The sequence below is a fragment of the Rhinolophus ferrumequinum genome, chromosome 20 (genome assembly GCF_004115265.2).
Source record: "Rhinolophus ferrumequinum isolate MPI-CBG mRhiFer1 chromosome 20, mRhiFer1_v1.p, whole genome shotgun sequence".
In the NCBI taxonomy this organism is placed as follows: domain Eukaryota; kingdom Metazoa; phylum Chordata; class Mammalia; order Chiroptera; family Rhinolophidae; genus Rhinolophus; species Rhinolophus ferrumequinum.
In genome coordinates, this window is record NC_046303.1 from 41438936 (window position 1) to 41452564 (window position 13629).

At 39.7% G+C, this 13629-nt stretch overlaps 1 protein-coding gene across 3 annotated transcripts in view; it reads left to right on the forward strand.

Annotated features, from left to right (window-relative positions):
* PCLO (piccolo presynaptic cytomatrix protein) overlaps window positions 1–13629 on the forward strand; it is a 383134-nt gene that overhangs the window by 182713 nt on the left and 186792 nt on the right. For all 3 annotated transcript variants that reach the window (XM_033088047.1, XM_033088046.1, XM_033088045.1), the window contains exons 5-6: window positions 58–5128; window positions 5490–7504. In XM_033088047.1, the coding sequence (XP_032943938.1) occupies window positions 58–5128; window positions 5490–7504 (7086 nt within the window). The remainder of the gene's footprint in view (window positions 1–57; window positions 5129–5489; window positions 7505–13629) is intronic.

Consider the following 13629-nt stretch of genomic DNA (forward strand, 5'->3'; position numbering starts at 1 on the left):
GCCATGCTTATTAGTTTGACCATGTTAAGTTTTCCTGTATCTTTTCCTCCCTGCTAGGAAAAGGAAGATGACAAATCAGACACCTCAAGTTCTCAACAGCCGAAAAGCCCACAAGGTCTAAGTGACACAGGATATTCTTCAGATGGCATATCAGGGTCACTTGGTGAAATTCCAAGTCTTATTACAAGTGATGAAAAGGATTTGCTCAAGGGACTCAAAAAGGACTCTTTTTCACAAGAAAGCAGCCCTTCCAGCCCCTCAGATTTGGCCAAGTTAGAAAGTACAGTTCTGTCCATTTTGGAAGCCCAGGCAAGTACTCTTGTTGAAGAAAAGTCAGAAAAGAAAACACAACCTCCTGATGTTTCTTCGGAGCAGCCTAAGGACCAACAGAAAACTCAGAGTTTAACTGAAACACAGGAAACTACAATTTCAGAAGGGAAGTTAAAGGAGAGTCAAGAAGAAAAAGATATGTTTAAAAAAGATAGCCAGCAAGACGTTCCTTCCAGAAAGGACCATAAAGAAAAGTCTGAGTTTGTTGATGGCATAGCTGCAAGAAGACAACCTTATGATTCAGTTGAAGACAGCAGTGAAAGTGAAAACTCACCTGTTCCACAAAGAAAACGGAGAGCTAGTGTTGGTTCATCAAGCAGTGATGAGTATAAACAGGAAGATAGTCAAGGATCAGGGGAAGAGGAGGACTTTATTCGAAAGCAAATCATAGAAATGAGTGCAGATGAAGATGCTTCAGGTTCTGAAGATGATGAGTTCATTAGAAACCAGCTCAAAGAGATTAGTAGTAGTATTGAGAGCCAGAAAAAGGAAGAAACAAAAGGGAAAGGGAAAGTCACAGCAGGAAAACACAGGCGACTGACTCGAAAAAGTAGTACAAGCTTTGACGATGATGCAGGGAGACGGCATTCATGGCATGATGAAGATGATGAGACATTTGATGACAGTCCTGAGCTTAAATACAGAGAAACGAAAAGTCAGGAGAGTGAAGAACTTGTAGTTGCTGGAGGAGGAGGGCTACGTCGATTTAAAACAATCGAACTCAACAGCACAATAGCAGAGAAATACTCTGCAGAGTCATCACAGAAAAAATCCACACTGTATTTTGATGAAGAGCCAGAATTAGAAATGGAAAGCCTGACAGACTCTCCAGAAGACAGGTCGAGGGGGGAAGGATCTTCTAGTCTTCACGCTTCCAGCTTCACTCCTGGAACATCCCCTACCTCAGTGTCCTCACTTGATGAGGATAGTGACAGTAGCCCAAGTCACAAAAAAGGAGAGAGCAAACAGCAACGAAAAGCTCGGCACAGATCACATGGTCCTCTTTTACCTACTATTGAAGATTCTTCAGAGGAAGAAGAATTGAGAGAGGAAGAAGAATTATTAAAGGAGCAAGAAAAGCAACGGGAATTAGAACAGCAACAAAGAAAGAGTTCAAGTAAAAAATCAAAGAAAGACAAAGATGAACTTCGAGCTCAGAGAAGGAGGGAAAGACCAAAGACACCACCCAGTAATCTCTCTCCTATCGAGGATGCGTCTCCAACAGAAGAATTACGTCAGGCTGCAGAAATGGAGGAGCTCCATCGATCTTCGTGTTCGGAATATTCACCTAGTATAGAGTCAGACCCAGAGGGTTTTGAAATAAGCCCAGAAAAAATAATAGAGGTGCAAAAAGTTTATAAATTGCCCACAGCTGTGTCTTTATACTCACCGACAGATGATCATTCTATTATGCAGAAAGAAGGTGCCCAAAAGTCATTAAAAAATGCTGAGGAGATGTATGAAGAAATGATGCATAAAACCCACAAATATAAAGCTTTTCCAGCTGCAAATGAACGAGATGAAATGTTTGAAAAGGAGCCTTTGTATGGTGGGATGCTAATAGAGGATTACATTTATGAATCGTTAGTAGAAGACACGTACAATGGTTCAGTAGATGGCAGTCTGCTAACAAGACAAGACGATGAGAATGGATTCATGCAGCAGAGAGGGAGAGAACAAAAGATAAAACTTCCAGAACAGATTTATGATGATCCTATGCAGAAAATTACAGACCTCCAAAAAGAGTTTTATGAGTTAGAAAGTTTTCATTCTGTTGTGCCTCAAGAAGACATTGTTTCAAGTTCTTATATCATCCCAGAAAGCCATGAGATAGTGGATCTGGGTAGTATGGTAACTTCTACCAGTGAAGAAAAAAAATTATTAGATGCTGATGCTGCCTATGAAGAACTGATGAAGCGGCGACAGATGCAGCTAACACCTGAATCCAGTCCAACTCAGCCCCCCGTCGGGGATGACATGATAGAGTCCACTATGGACTTTGATAGGGCACCCGATGCGTCTTTGACATCAAGTATTCTTTCAGGAGCATCTCTTACAGATTCAACCAGCAGTGCAACACTCTCTATCCCAGATGTTAAAATAACCCAACATTTTTCAACAGAGGAAATTGAAGATGAATATGTAACTGATTATACAAGAGAAATTCAGGAGATAATTGCCCACGAATCACTAATTTTGACCTATTCTGAGCCATCCGAAAGTGCTACATCTGTGCCACCCTCTGACACACCTTCCCTCACCTCATCTGTTTCTTCAGTTGGTACCACAGATAGCTCCTCACCCATTACTACCCTGGATAGCATAACCACAGTTTATACAGCGCCAGTAGACATAGTAACTAAATTTGAAGATTCTGAGGAAATCTCTTCATCAACGTATTTTCCAGGTAGCATTATAGACTATCCAGAAGAAATAAGTACAGGTCTAGATCAGACTACCATACCAGATGGTAGAACTAGTGCTGATCATATCATAATTTCCTTATCTGACATGGCACCTTCTCTCTTAGAATCTATAGAAACTAAACCCAAGGAGCTGATTGCTGACACTATTTCCACTGACTTACCTATATCTGAAAAAGACGCCATGAAGAAAGCCAAAAAGGAAACTGGGAATGGGGTTGTTCTGGAAGTTCTGGAAGCTTACAGAGACAAAAGAAAGGAGTCTGAGGCTGAACTAACAAAAATTAGCTTATCTGAAACTGTGTTTGATCAACCACCTTCTTCTGGAATAGCCCTTCCAAAGAAGGAGCAGGTTTCAGCTACATGCTGTATATCTGAAGAAGTCTTTGGTCAAGCAAAACCTGCATCTCAGTTACCATTTGGCAGTCCTTCTGTTTCCTCCCTTCCAACTAAAACTCACGCATTCTTTCAAAGTTCTTTGGACACATCAGCTCAACCTCCTCCACCCCCTCCCCCTCCGCCTCCCCCTCCCCCTCCTCCCCCTCCCCCTCCTCCCCCACCACTTCCTCCACCAACCTCACCTAAACTAGCTATTCATCCTAAAAAAAAGGTAACAGCTACAGCTGCTGTGACTCTAACTACTACAGCTACCCCTCTAGTTGCCACTGTTACTACTGTAGAGACCACAGCTATTCCAAGGAGTAATGGATTACCCACTGCACCTCCTCCTGTTCCTCCTAAGCCATCTTCAATTCCTTCTGGACTTGTATTTACACATAGACCTGAGCCAAGCAAACCTCCCATTGCCCCTAAACCAGCAGTTCCTCAGCTTCCAGTAACAACACAAAAACCAACAGATATACAACCCAAACCAACAGGTCTATCTTTAACTTCAAATATGACATTAAATTTAGTCACTTCAGCAGATTATAAATTGCCTTCCCCTACCTCCCCACTTTCTCCTCACTCTAACAAGTCCTCACCAAGATTTTCCAAATCCCTCATGGAAACTTACGTGGTGATCACATTGCCATCCGAACCCGGGACTCCAACAGATTCTTCACCTAGTCAAGCAATTACCAGTTGGCCCCTCGTGTCACCCCCCAAAGATCAGATTTCCATTGAACCAGTGTTTTCTGTGGTTCCTCCTATGACAGCTGCAGAAATTTCACGTTCATCAGAACAGAGCCTGTACGTCTCAGGAGCTTTGGAGACTCTCTCTGCTCTCCCTGTCACAACACTATCTTCATTTCAAGCAGCCCCAACTTCAGTTGCACAGTTTATCACGAGTGAAGTTTCTAAGGCTGAGGTTTCAGCAGCCAGAAGTACAGTGCCTAGTGTCGGTCTCAGCAGTGTTTCTATAACAATTCCTCCAGAGCCTCTTGCTTTAGATAACCTACAGTTAGAGAAGCATCAACGTAAAGAAAATGGAAAGTTACAACTTACTGGTGATGCCATTGATTTGCGTACAGTACCAAAAGTAGAAATTAAAATAACTGAAAAATGCATGGATCTTTCTGCTTCTACAATGGATGTGAAAAGGCTTACCACAACAAAGGAAGCTTATGGGAGACAAATCAGTGCTGTCCAACCCTCTATTATAAATCTCAGTGCAACTTCATCAGTAGTAACTCCTATATCCCTGGTCACCGAGACAGTGACTGCTGTCACGTGCACTGCTAGCACAAGTTACAGCACGGGCACAGAAAGCCTAGTGGGTATAGATCATGCAACAACAACACCACTTCAGCTTACTACATCAAAGCACACTGAACCGCTATACAGAATATCTAGTGGCCAGGCCTTTCCCACAGTTAGGCAGGAAGCACCAATAAACTTATCGTTAGGTACTTCAGCACACGCAACGGCCCTGGCTATTACAAAGCCTGTTACTGCACCTCCTGTTGGTGTCACAAATGGATGGACTGAGAGCACCACATCCCAGGGGATCGCAGATGGGGAAGTAGTGGATCTCAGTACAACAAAGTCTCACAGAAGTGTTGTAACGATGGATGAATCTACTTCAAGTGTGGTAACCAAAATAATAGAAGATGATGAAAAACCTGTTGATCTAACTGCAGGAAGAAGAGCTGTGTGCTGTGATGTAGTTTATAAGTTACCTTTCGGAAGGAGCTGCACCGCACAGCAGCCTGCAGCTACTCTTCCTGAGGATCGTTTTGGTTATAGGGATGACCACTATCAGTATGACCGGTCAGGGCCATACGGTTATAGAGGGATTGGGGGAATGAAACCTTCCATGTCTGATACTAATTTAGCAGAAGCTGGACATTTTGTCTATAAAAGTAAGAATACTTTTGGTTATTCTGGAGAAACTGATGCAGCAGTAGATCTAACTTCAGGGAGAATTACTACAGGTCAGTATGATGGGGCATCAGACCTTTCCTTGAAATATCATGGTGTTCCTCATCTCATTTCAGGATAAAAATGTGGTCCCTTTTTTCATTTTGTTACTTTTTCTCTTTCTTTGGATGTTTTGGCAACATTTTTTGGAGTACATGTGCGCTTCTGTTTCTTCATTTTTTTTTATTTATTATGCCCAAAGTCGCCTGCATGTGCCTGCATGTTCGACATCGCTTTTATTCTGCATCTAATTAGGTTAACCTGTGGATTTGCATGCAGTCCCATTCATTATGTTCATCAAGATTGAGAGCGCTTTCAAACCCAAAAGCATCATTCATTCTGGGAACTGGACTATAATTCTACCCTGTATTTCAGGTGAGGTAATGGATTATTCAAGCAAGACTACAGGTCCCTATCCGGAAACACGGCCAGTCGTTTCAGGAGTTGGGATTAGTACCACACAGTATTCCACAACAAGAATGACGCCACCTCCAGGACCCCAGTTTGGTGTGGGGAGTGTGTTGAGGTCATCTAATGGTGTTGTGTATTCTTCGGTGGCAACTCCAATTCCCTCCACATTTGCTATCACCACACAGCCTGGCTCCATTTTCAGCACCACCGTGAGGGATCTGTCTGGTGTGCACACAACTGCTGCAGTGACTTCCTTATCCGCCCTTCACCAGAGTCAGCCAACGCCTAGATCATATTTCCTAACAACAGGTGCATCTGAAACAGACATTGTAGTAACTGGTATTGATATCAATGCCAGTTTGCAAACTATTACTATGGAAACTCTTACTGCTGAGACAATAGACTCAGTTCCCACTTTAACCACAGCATCTGAAGTGTTTTCTGAGGTGGTGGGAGATGAAAGTGCTATTTTAATTGTCCCTGAAGAAGATAAACAACAACAGCAGCTAGACTTGGAGCGTGAGCTCTTGGAACTGGAGAAAATTAAGCAACAGCGTTTTGCTGAGGAATTGGAGTGGGAACGTCAGGAAATTCAAAGGTTCCGAGAACAAGAAAAGTTCATGGTTCAGAAAAAGCTGGAGGAACTGCAGTCTATGAAGCAGCACCTTCTCTATCAGCAGGAAGAAGAGCGTCAAGCCCAGTTCATAATGAGGCAAGAGACATTAGCTCAGCAACAGTTACAGCTGGAGCAGATCCAGCAGCTGCAGCAACAGCTTCACCAGCAGCTAGAAGAGCAAAAGATTCGCCAGATCTATCAGTATAACTATGATCCTTCTGGAACTGCATCTCCACAAACTACCACAGAGCAGGCAGTGCTGGAAGGTCAGTATGCTGCCCCAGAAGGCGGGCAGTTTTGGGTGACTGAAGATGCAACCACCACAGCTTCAGCCGTTGTGGCGATTGAAATCCCACAAAGCCAAGGATGGTACACGGTTCAGTCTGATGGTGTTACTCAATACATTGCCCCACCTGGCATCCTGAGTACTGTTTCAGAAATACCTTTGACAGACGTTGTTGTAAAAGATGAAAAACAACCCAAAAAGAGAAGTGCTGGAGCTAAAGCCCGTGGACAGTATGAAGAGCTGGGGGAAAGTATGGCAGATGATCCCCGCTGTTTTAAAAAGATAGTTGACAGTGGTGTACAGACCGACGATGAAGATGCAGGAGATCGGAGTTACACAAGTAGAAGAAGGAAGACTAAAAAGAGTGTCGATACAAGTGTCCAAACTGATGATGAAGATCAGGATGAATGGGATATGCCTACTAGATCAAGGAGAAAGGCTCGTGTAGCGAAATATGGTGACAGCACTACAGAGGCTGAGAAGACCAAACCCCTTTCCAAAGTCTCCAGTATAGCAGTTCAAACAGTGGCAGAGATATCTGTGCAAACTGAACCAGTTGGAACCATACGAACACCTTCGATACGTGCACGCGTGGATGCCAAGGTAGAAATAATTAAACACATTTCAGCACCTGAAAAGACTTACAAAGGGGGCAGTTTAGGATGTCAAACAGAAGCAGATTCAGACACACAAAGTCCTCAATATCTGAGTGCCACATCTCCACCCAAAGACAAGAAACGCCCAACACCTTTAGAGATTGGTTATTCATCTCACCTTCGGGCAGATTCCACCCTACAGCTGGCTCCTTCCCCACCCAAATCTCCAAAAGTCCTTTACTCACCCATCTCACCACTTTCACCAGGCAAAGCCTTAGAATCAGCCTTTGTACCTTATGAAAAACCCCTCCCTGATGAGATAAGTCCACAGAAAGTACTGCATCCAGATATGGCTAAAGTCCCCCCAGCGAGTCCTAAGACAGCCAAGATGATGCAGCGGTCCCTGTCTGACCCCAAGCCTCTGAGTCCAACAGCAGACGAAAGTTCCAGGGCTCCTTTTCAGTATACGGAGGGCTACACGGTAAGAGTGATTCTTTTCAGTTAGAAGTCCGTGGATGACTTGATGTTAACCATGTGTTTGCAGACTGTAGAAAGCAATACATCTCCTGGTACCTTAGAAACCTAATAGTAAATTTCAGGGAGGATTATGTCATTAGTAATTTGGCGGAAAAACTAGAAAAGTAAACATTCCTTTAACAATACCACAAAAAGAAAACATTTTTGTGAGGCAAAATGAGGAAGAATTTTATTATTTTATTATTTTATGACTTAATGAAATTGAAAGTTTTTTTCTAATCTTGAAATTTCCTATGTCAATTTTACGCTGTTGTTTCGATGAATGTAATTAATATTCATGTTCAGTGGTGGAACACACATGGAAAATAAACCAATAAGTCAAAATAGGACCATAAATTTAGACCCATGGATACTGGAATTCTTAGTTGGAAGGTCCTTGGAGATTATCTAATCTCTTTCTCCAGCCAGAATGTTTTCACAAAAGGGCTTAGGCCACTTACTGCCCAAAAGAGAACATTTCTAAGGCAGGCAGAAGAGTGTGTGGTATAATCTTCATAGTTCACCCGTGCTTATTTTGTTTCCGGCAGTGTTCTTAATCTAACCTCAGGTAAGCCTTAGTCCTGGTGCTTACACGAGCAAAATAATTTTTATGTTTCTTTGAATAATTGAAATTAATAATTATACAGAAATATGTAGCTATGCTGCAAAGGGAAAAGAAGATAGATAGATAGGTAGATAGATAGATAGATAGATAGAACACATTTGTGAAGATCTCTATAGCTGAGAATAAGAAATAATAATCAGCTATAAAAGCAGGTATATTCTACTTTAAAAAATCTTATATACCTCTTTAGAAGATTATTGATAAGTATCATAGTTCAATTTAAAGCGAGATTTATGTTCAAGTTAAAAGTTTCCCTATAACACTGGTTTTGAACTCTTAAGTCTTCAAACCCAGAAGCCTCTAAATGGGTTTTTCTGAGCTACCTCTCTACGTTCACTGACCCAGCTATGTTAAACATTGGCTGTGGGCCAAAAAATACACCATTATATATATGACTGTAAGTGTATTTATAGGTATATAGACATATCAGTATTCATTAATAAATTACAAATTCACATCTAAGTTTTCCAGTTTTCATAGTGGCATTTGGTTATTATGTGTTTTCTCAAACAGTATTTCCTAAATGTAAAACTGTCCTCATGTGCAGAACAGAAGTTAAAATTGTTAAGTCAGAGAAGTCAGAGAACCATTGGTAAATGGAGATTTCATGCAATTTACAGAGAATTATTATCTTATATATAGCTTTGTTTCTAGAAGTAAATCTATTCTGAGAAGTGATTTTTAACTCAGCTATAACACATAGGTATTTTTACAGCTGTGTTCTATAAATTCACCTAAAGGGTTACTTGAAAAACTTTGAAAACGTGTTTTTTGATAGTAATTAAAAGTAATATTGAAGGCTTGTCGTTAGAAAAAATAATGCGCTTTTCCAGTTGATGTACTCATCATTTACTTAATATATGGCCCTGTACCCTTAATTCAAACAAACTCAGTTAAAGAAGAGATTCAAGTTGTCAGTACTGTTTTTTCCTCATAGTATTCACTTTGGACTTGGAAGTGTGAAATGAAAGATACAGTGGGTTGTATGGGTTGCATTACTGATTGTATCAGTAAAGAGATTAACTACCTAATCATAAAAGAAGTTGAGTAGAATTACCAAATAATACTCTGAAACTGAAAAACCCTAGTTATATTGAGCCTTGGAGCACAATTCAATAATTCCTTTTTCTAATTGGCCAAATTCAATGTATGCTTTAATATGGAATAATTGTAAACAAATTAAAAGATACTGTTTTATTGAACACACAAGGTATGTCATTTCATATACAGGACAAGTTTTTAGCACTTTAGATATACTTTGGTTCTACAGTACAAATTTCATATTTTATATTTTTTTCTTTGCAAATTTCTGGACATGCTTTGAGTCTCTTTTAAACTAAATTAATTTCTTAATTATAAGCATGGATTACTAAGTATTAGTTGTACTGAAAAGAATAATCTAAGTGGTATCCATAGTGATGTGAGTTTTATTTAAGAAGTCTAGCTCAGTAGTATATATACTGTTAATTTTCTCAGACTGATAAAGCTGAAAAAAATCATACTATTCACTTGGCATTGAGACAACATAGTAACACTTAAAATACAGCATGAAAGATAAATGTTGTTCTATATGAAATTCTGTAGTAAGATCTCCTCTCCTAGAAATGTCAGGAAATGTTTCAAACAGGAGGCCCTGAAACGGGAGGGTGAGGTGTCTGTTGGACCATGAAGAGAACAATGGAGTCATTCTAAATACAGGGAACAGAATGTGCAAAAGTTCAGACTGATGAACAGCTATAAAGCTAACAGGAGGAGAAACAGTTTACTGGAAAGGCCTGCTGGAGTAAGGAATCTGAGTAAGGAACAATCTGAGTAAGGAACAGATTGCAGGGGATCTAATTTGCCAAGTTAAGAGTTGGATTTACTTCCCTTGGGGATGTGGAGCTTAGGCCAAAGCCACCATCATGTTTTATTTTTGCCTCAGCCCCTGGATTCTTTCTACTCTTGCCTTCCTTATAGTCAGTTCTCTAAACTGCACCTATAGGGTGATTTTCTAAAATGTACATCAGATTATATCATGCACTCCACAGCTTAAACTCTCCAGCAGATTTTCAGCAAATTCAGAATATATTAGAAATTTCTTGACAAGTCCCCATATGATCTGGTGTCTGCCTGTCTCTCAGCCTCATTGGTCACTCACCACACTTGCTCCTACTTCTCACTCTGCTCCAATTACTGGCCTTGTCCTTCTTTGGATGTGCCAGCCTCATCCCCACTCAGGACCCCTGTCCGGAATGCTCTCTCCCCAGATCTTTGCCTGACTAATTCCTATGTACAGGTCTCTGCCTAAATTTCACTTCCACAGAGAGGCTCCCCTTGCCTCATTCTCTTAGTAAGTCAACCTATCACCATGAGTCCCCATATCTGACCCCTCCACATTTGTGTATATTACTTATTAATATGTTATGTATTTAATCAAATTATCATCTTTCTTCTTCAGTAGAACATAATCTCTACAAAGCAGGAATTTCGCTTTGTTTGCTGCTATAGTCCCAAGTGCCTAGAAGAGCGCCTGGTATAAAGTAGGCCCTGAATATTTATTGAATACATGTATTAAAGGGACCAGTATAGGCATAAAACAAATGGTATAAGACATTCATTAAAAGACTCTGATTGCTTACATTTTAATTACCACAATCTAGACCTATCCTGTTGATAATCTAAACTGATAGCTCCTTTGCTTAAAGTATCAATTCTACTTTCTTTATTTTGATATAGGCATTAATACGCAAGTTGAATGCAAGTTGAAGGGTATTTAGCTATTAGACAGTCCAGGCACCTTACAGATGAGGAACGGAGCCCAGAGCGGGCTGTGTCTTTATCACGGTTCCTTAATAAACCAAAAACCTGACCAGAATTAGAATGTTAGACTCTGCACTTCACAGTTCCCATCCTTTATTAGTCTCTTCTGACACACATTGAACATTTTTTTTTCTTACTAGATCAGTACCATGTGTGCTGTCTTTTTTATCTTGTCATTTCCTTGCTCTTCCTAAAGTTCCAGTTTAAATCCCTATTAATTAGCTTTTATTCGTTTTAAAATGTATTCTTGTTTGCATTCACTCATTATCTGAGTCATTCATTGCTCCTTTCCAGACACGCTAGTAAACTCTAAAAATACAAGATGAACCAGAGAGGCAGTGTTCGTGCCTAATCTCCTACCACTGGCATCGTTTTGTTCTTCTTGCCCATGTATTGTATCTGTTTGTTAAGACTCTCAGAACAAAGTACCAGAAATGTATTGTCACTGGTCTAGAGGCTAGAAGTCCAAACTCAAGGTGTCAGCAGGGTTGTTGCAGACCTCTCTCCTAGCTTCTGCTAGGCTTTAGCGTTCCTTGCCTTGTGGACGACAGTCTACCTGTGTCTCTTTCCATTGCCTTCCGTCTCTGTGTATCTGTCTCTGTGTCCAGATTTCCCCACTTCATAAGGGCAACAGTTCTCTTGATTAGGTCCCACACTAATGACCTTGGTTTAACCCGATAACTTCTGAGAAGACCCTTGGGTCTAAATGGTTTCACAGTTGAAGGTACTGGGGATTAGGACTCCAACATATCTCCTTTCGGAGGCAGGGAGTGGAGTCACAACTCAAGCCATAACACATATCAAAGCACTCTATTGCATTTTTTTTTTTTTGGTTTGTTTACAGGCAAATGTGGACTGCATTTTAATTTGTTTCTTTTCCTGCACAATTTATTTTTCTTAGTAACTATCTCACAAGTTTTTTGGAGAGCTTCAATTTTTACATTTTTTTTTTCTTTATGAACCACAGAGGCAGTGTTCGTGCCTAACCTGGAGTTTCAAAACAATTTGTCTTAATTTTACAATTTGGAACATTTGGATTGGATATAAATTTTATTCCATTTGCATTTATAGGAATTCAGTTATGTGGCATGAGAGCCTTTAACTCCCCTGGGGTTTTGCCATCATAGAACTTTGGTCACATCTTTTACACAGAAAGTCCAAAGCAGGAATATATATTGCCTAGTTAGTGTTTCACTGGCATTTGATTTCATACTACACCTAAGATATCTTATACATCCAATTGATTAAAATTAACACTAATTAACATAAAATCATAAAGTAATATGGACATAACTGGATCAGGGTGTTATCTGAGACTGTTTTATTGAGTTATGTATGTCTGTATATATACAGACATTGAGTTCCCCACTGTCTGTAAGAGGTGAGTGAACTCTATCTACTTTCTGACCCCTTCGCTCTGCTGTCAAACTTGCTGCTCCAAAGCCAAATTCCAGTTTTTGACATTTATGTAACCAAACAGTTTTGTCTTACATCCTAGTTCCTTTCACAAATATAAAATTTTAACACTGAGTAAAGATGGAAAAGAAATTACCACTGTTTTCCTTAGGTCCTTCATTTTCTCCCCAGGAAAATTCCCAAGAGGTACCATTAAAATAAAATCAGAATGTATTCCTTCCCAAGGAATGAAACTTGCTACTTAGATGAAACTTGATAATAATGTATTTTCATCATGAGTTAGAAAAAGCACAGGAAGAAGTATGCTTTCAAATGAAAGGTAGCATGTACCTAGTGATTTTCTAACTTTTATCAGTAAAACAATTTTTCAATTAATAGGTTTTCTGAAAGCCAAATAGTTTTAAATGGGTGGAAACTGGTGAACAGTGATCAAATACCTATTTGTAATGACTGAATGAAGTAACATTTATAACCTTCCCAACACTAAGTCTGACAAGTGTAGATGTCCAGTGAAGTTGATACCCTTTCTTTAGGCTGACTTTTGGCAATATTTGTTTTTCCTCAACAGAAATTTGCCAACTATCATTAAAGAGCTTTATTCTGTGGGTTGGTAGCAATAATTGCTAAATCTCCTAGTAACTGTGTGCCTTTCCGATTCCGTGGAGTATATAATGCTGCTTTTCTAGAAGTTTCAGATTCCTGTTCTCTATAACCATTTTAAATTTGGGGGGTAATGAGACCTTCCTGAACTGACCTGTTGAAAACCACCCACCTTTTCTAAAAACAGAGTTTTCTAAAAATAGAGTTATCATTATGCTTTTCTTGATTTTTCTCCATATCACATTTCATCATCAAAAATACTATAGTAGATCCTTTGTAATTTTATTTATTGTTTCCCTTCTCCCATCAGAACTTAAGGGTGAGGATTTTAGTTTATTATGTTCACTTTTATATCCCGAGTGCCTAGAAAGATGCCTGATTCATAGTAGGTTCTCTATAACAATAAATTAATTTGACAATTTAGTGAGTGAATGGACTTTATCCATCAAACTTTTTAATTTAGGGCAGGCATACACCAATTTCTCACTTCCACCTAAAACAAAAAAAAAAAAAAAAAAAAGAAAGAAAAAAAAGAAAAGAAAAACAAATAAAATCTTGTTTATCCTCTCACTATGATTTGTGCTGTTCAGTTTTTCTTTTTGCTTTTTCCTCTGTGCTTTTCTTCGACTTGCTGAATGGATGACACT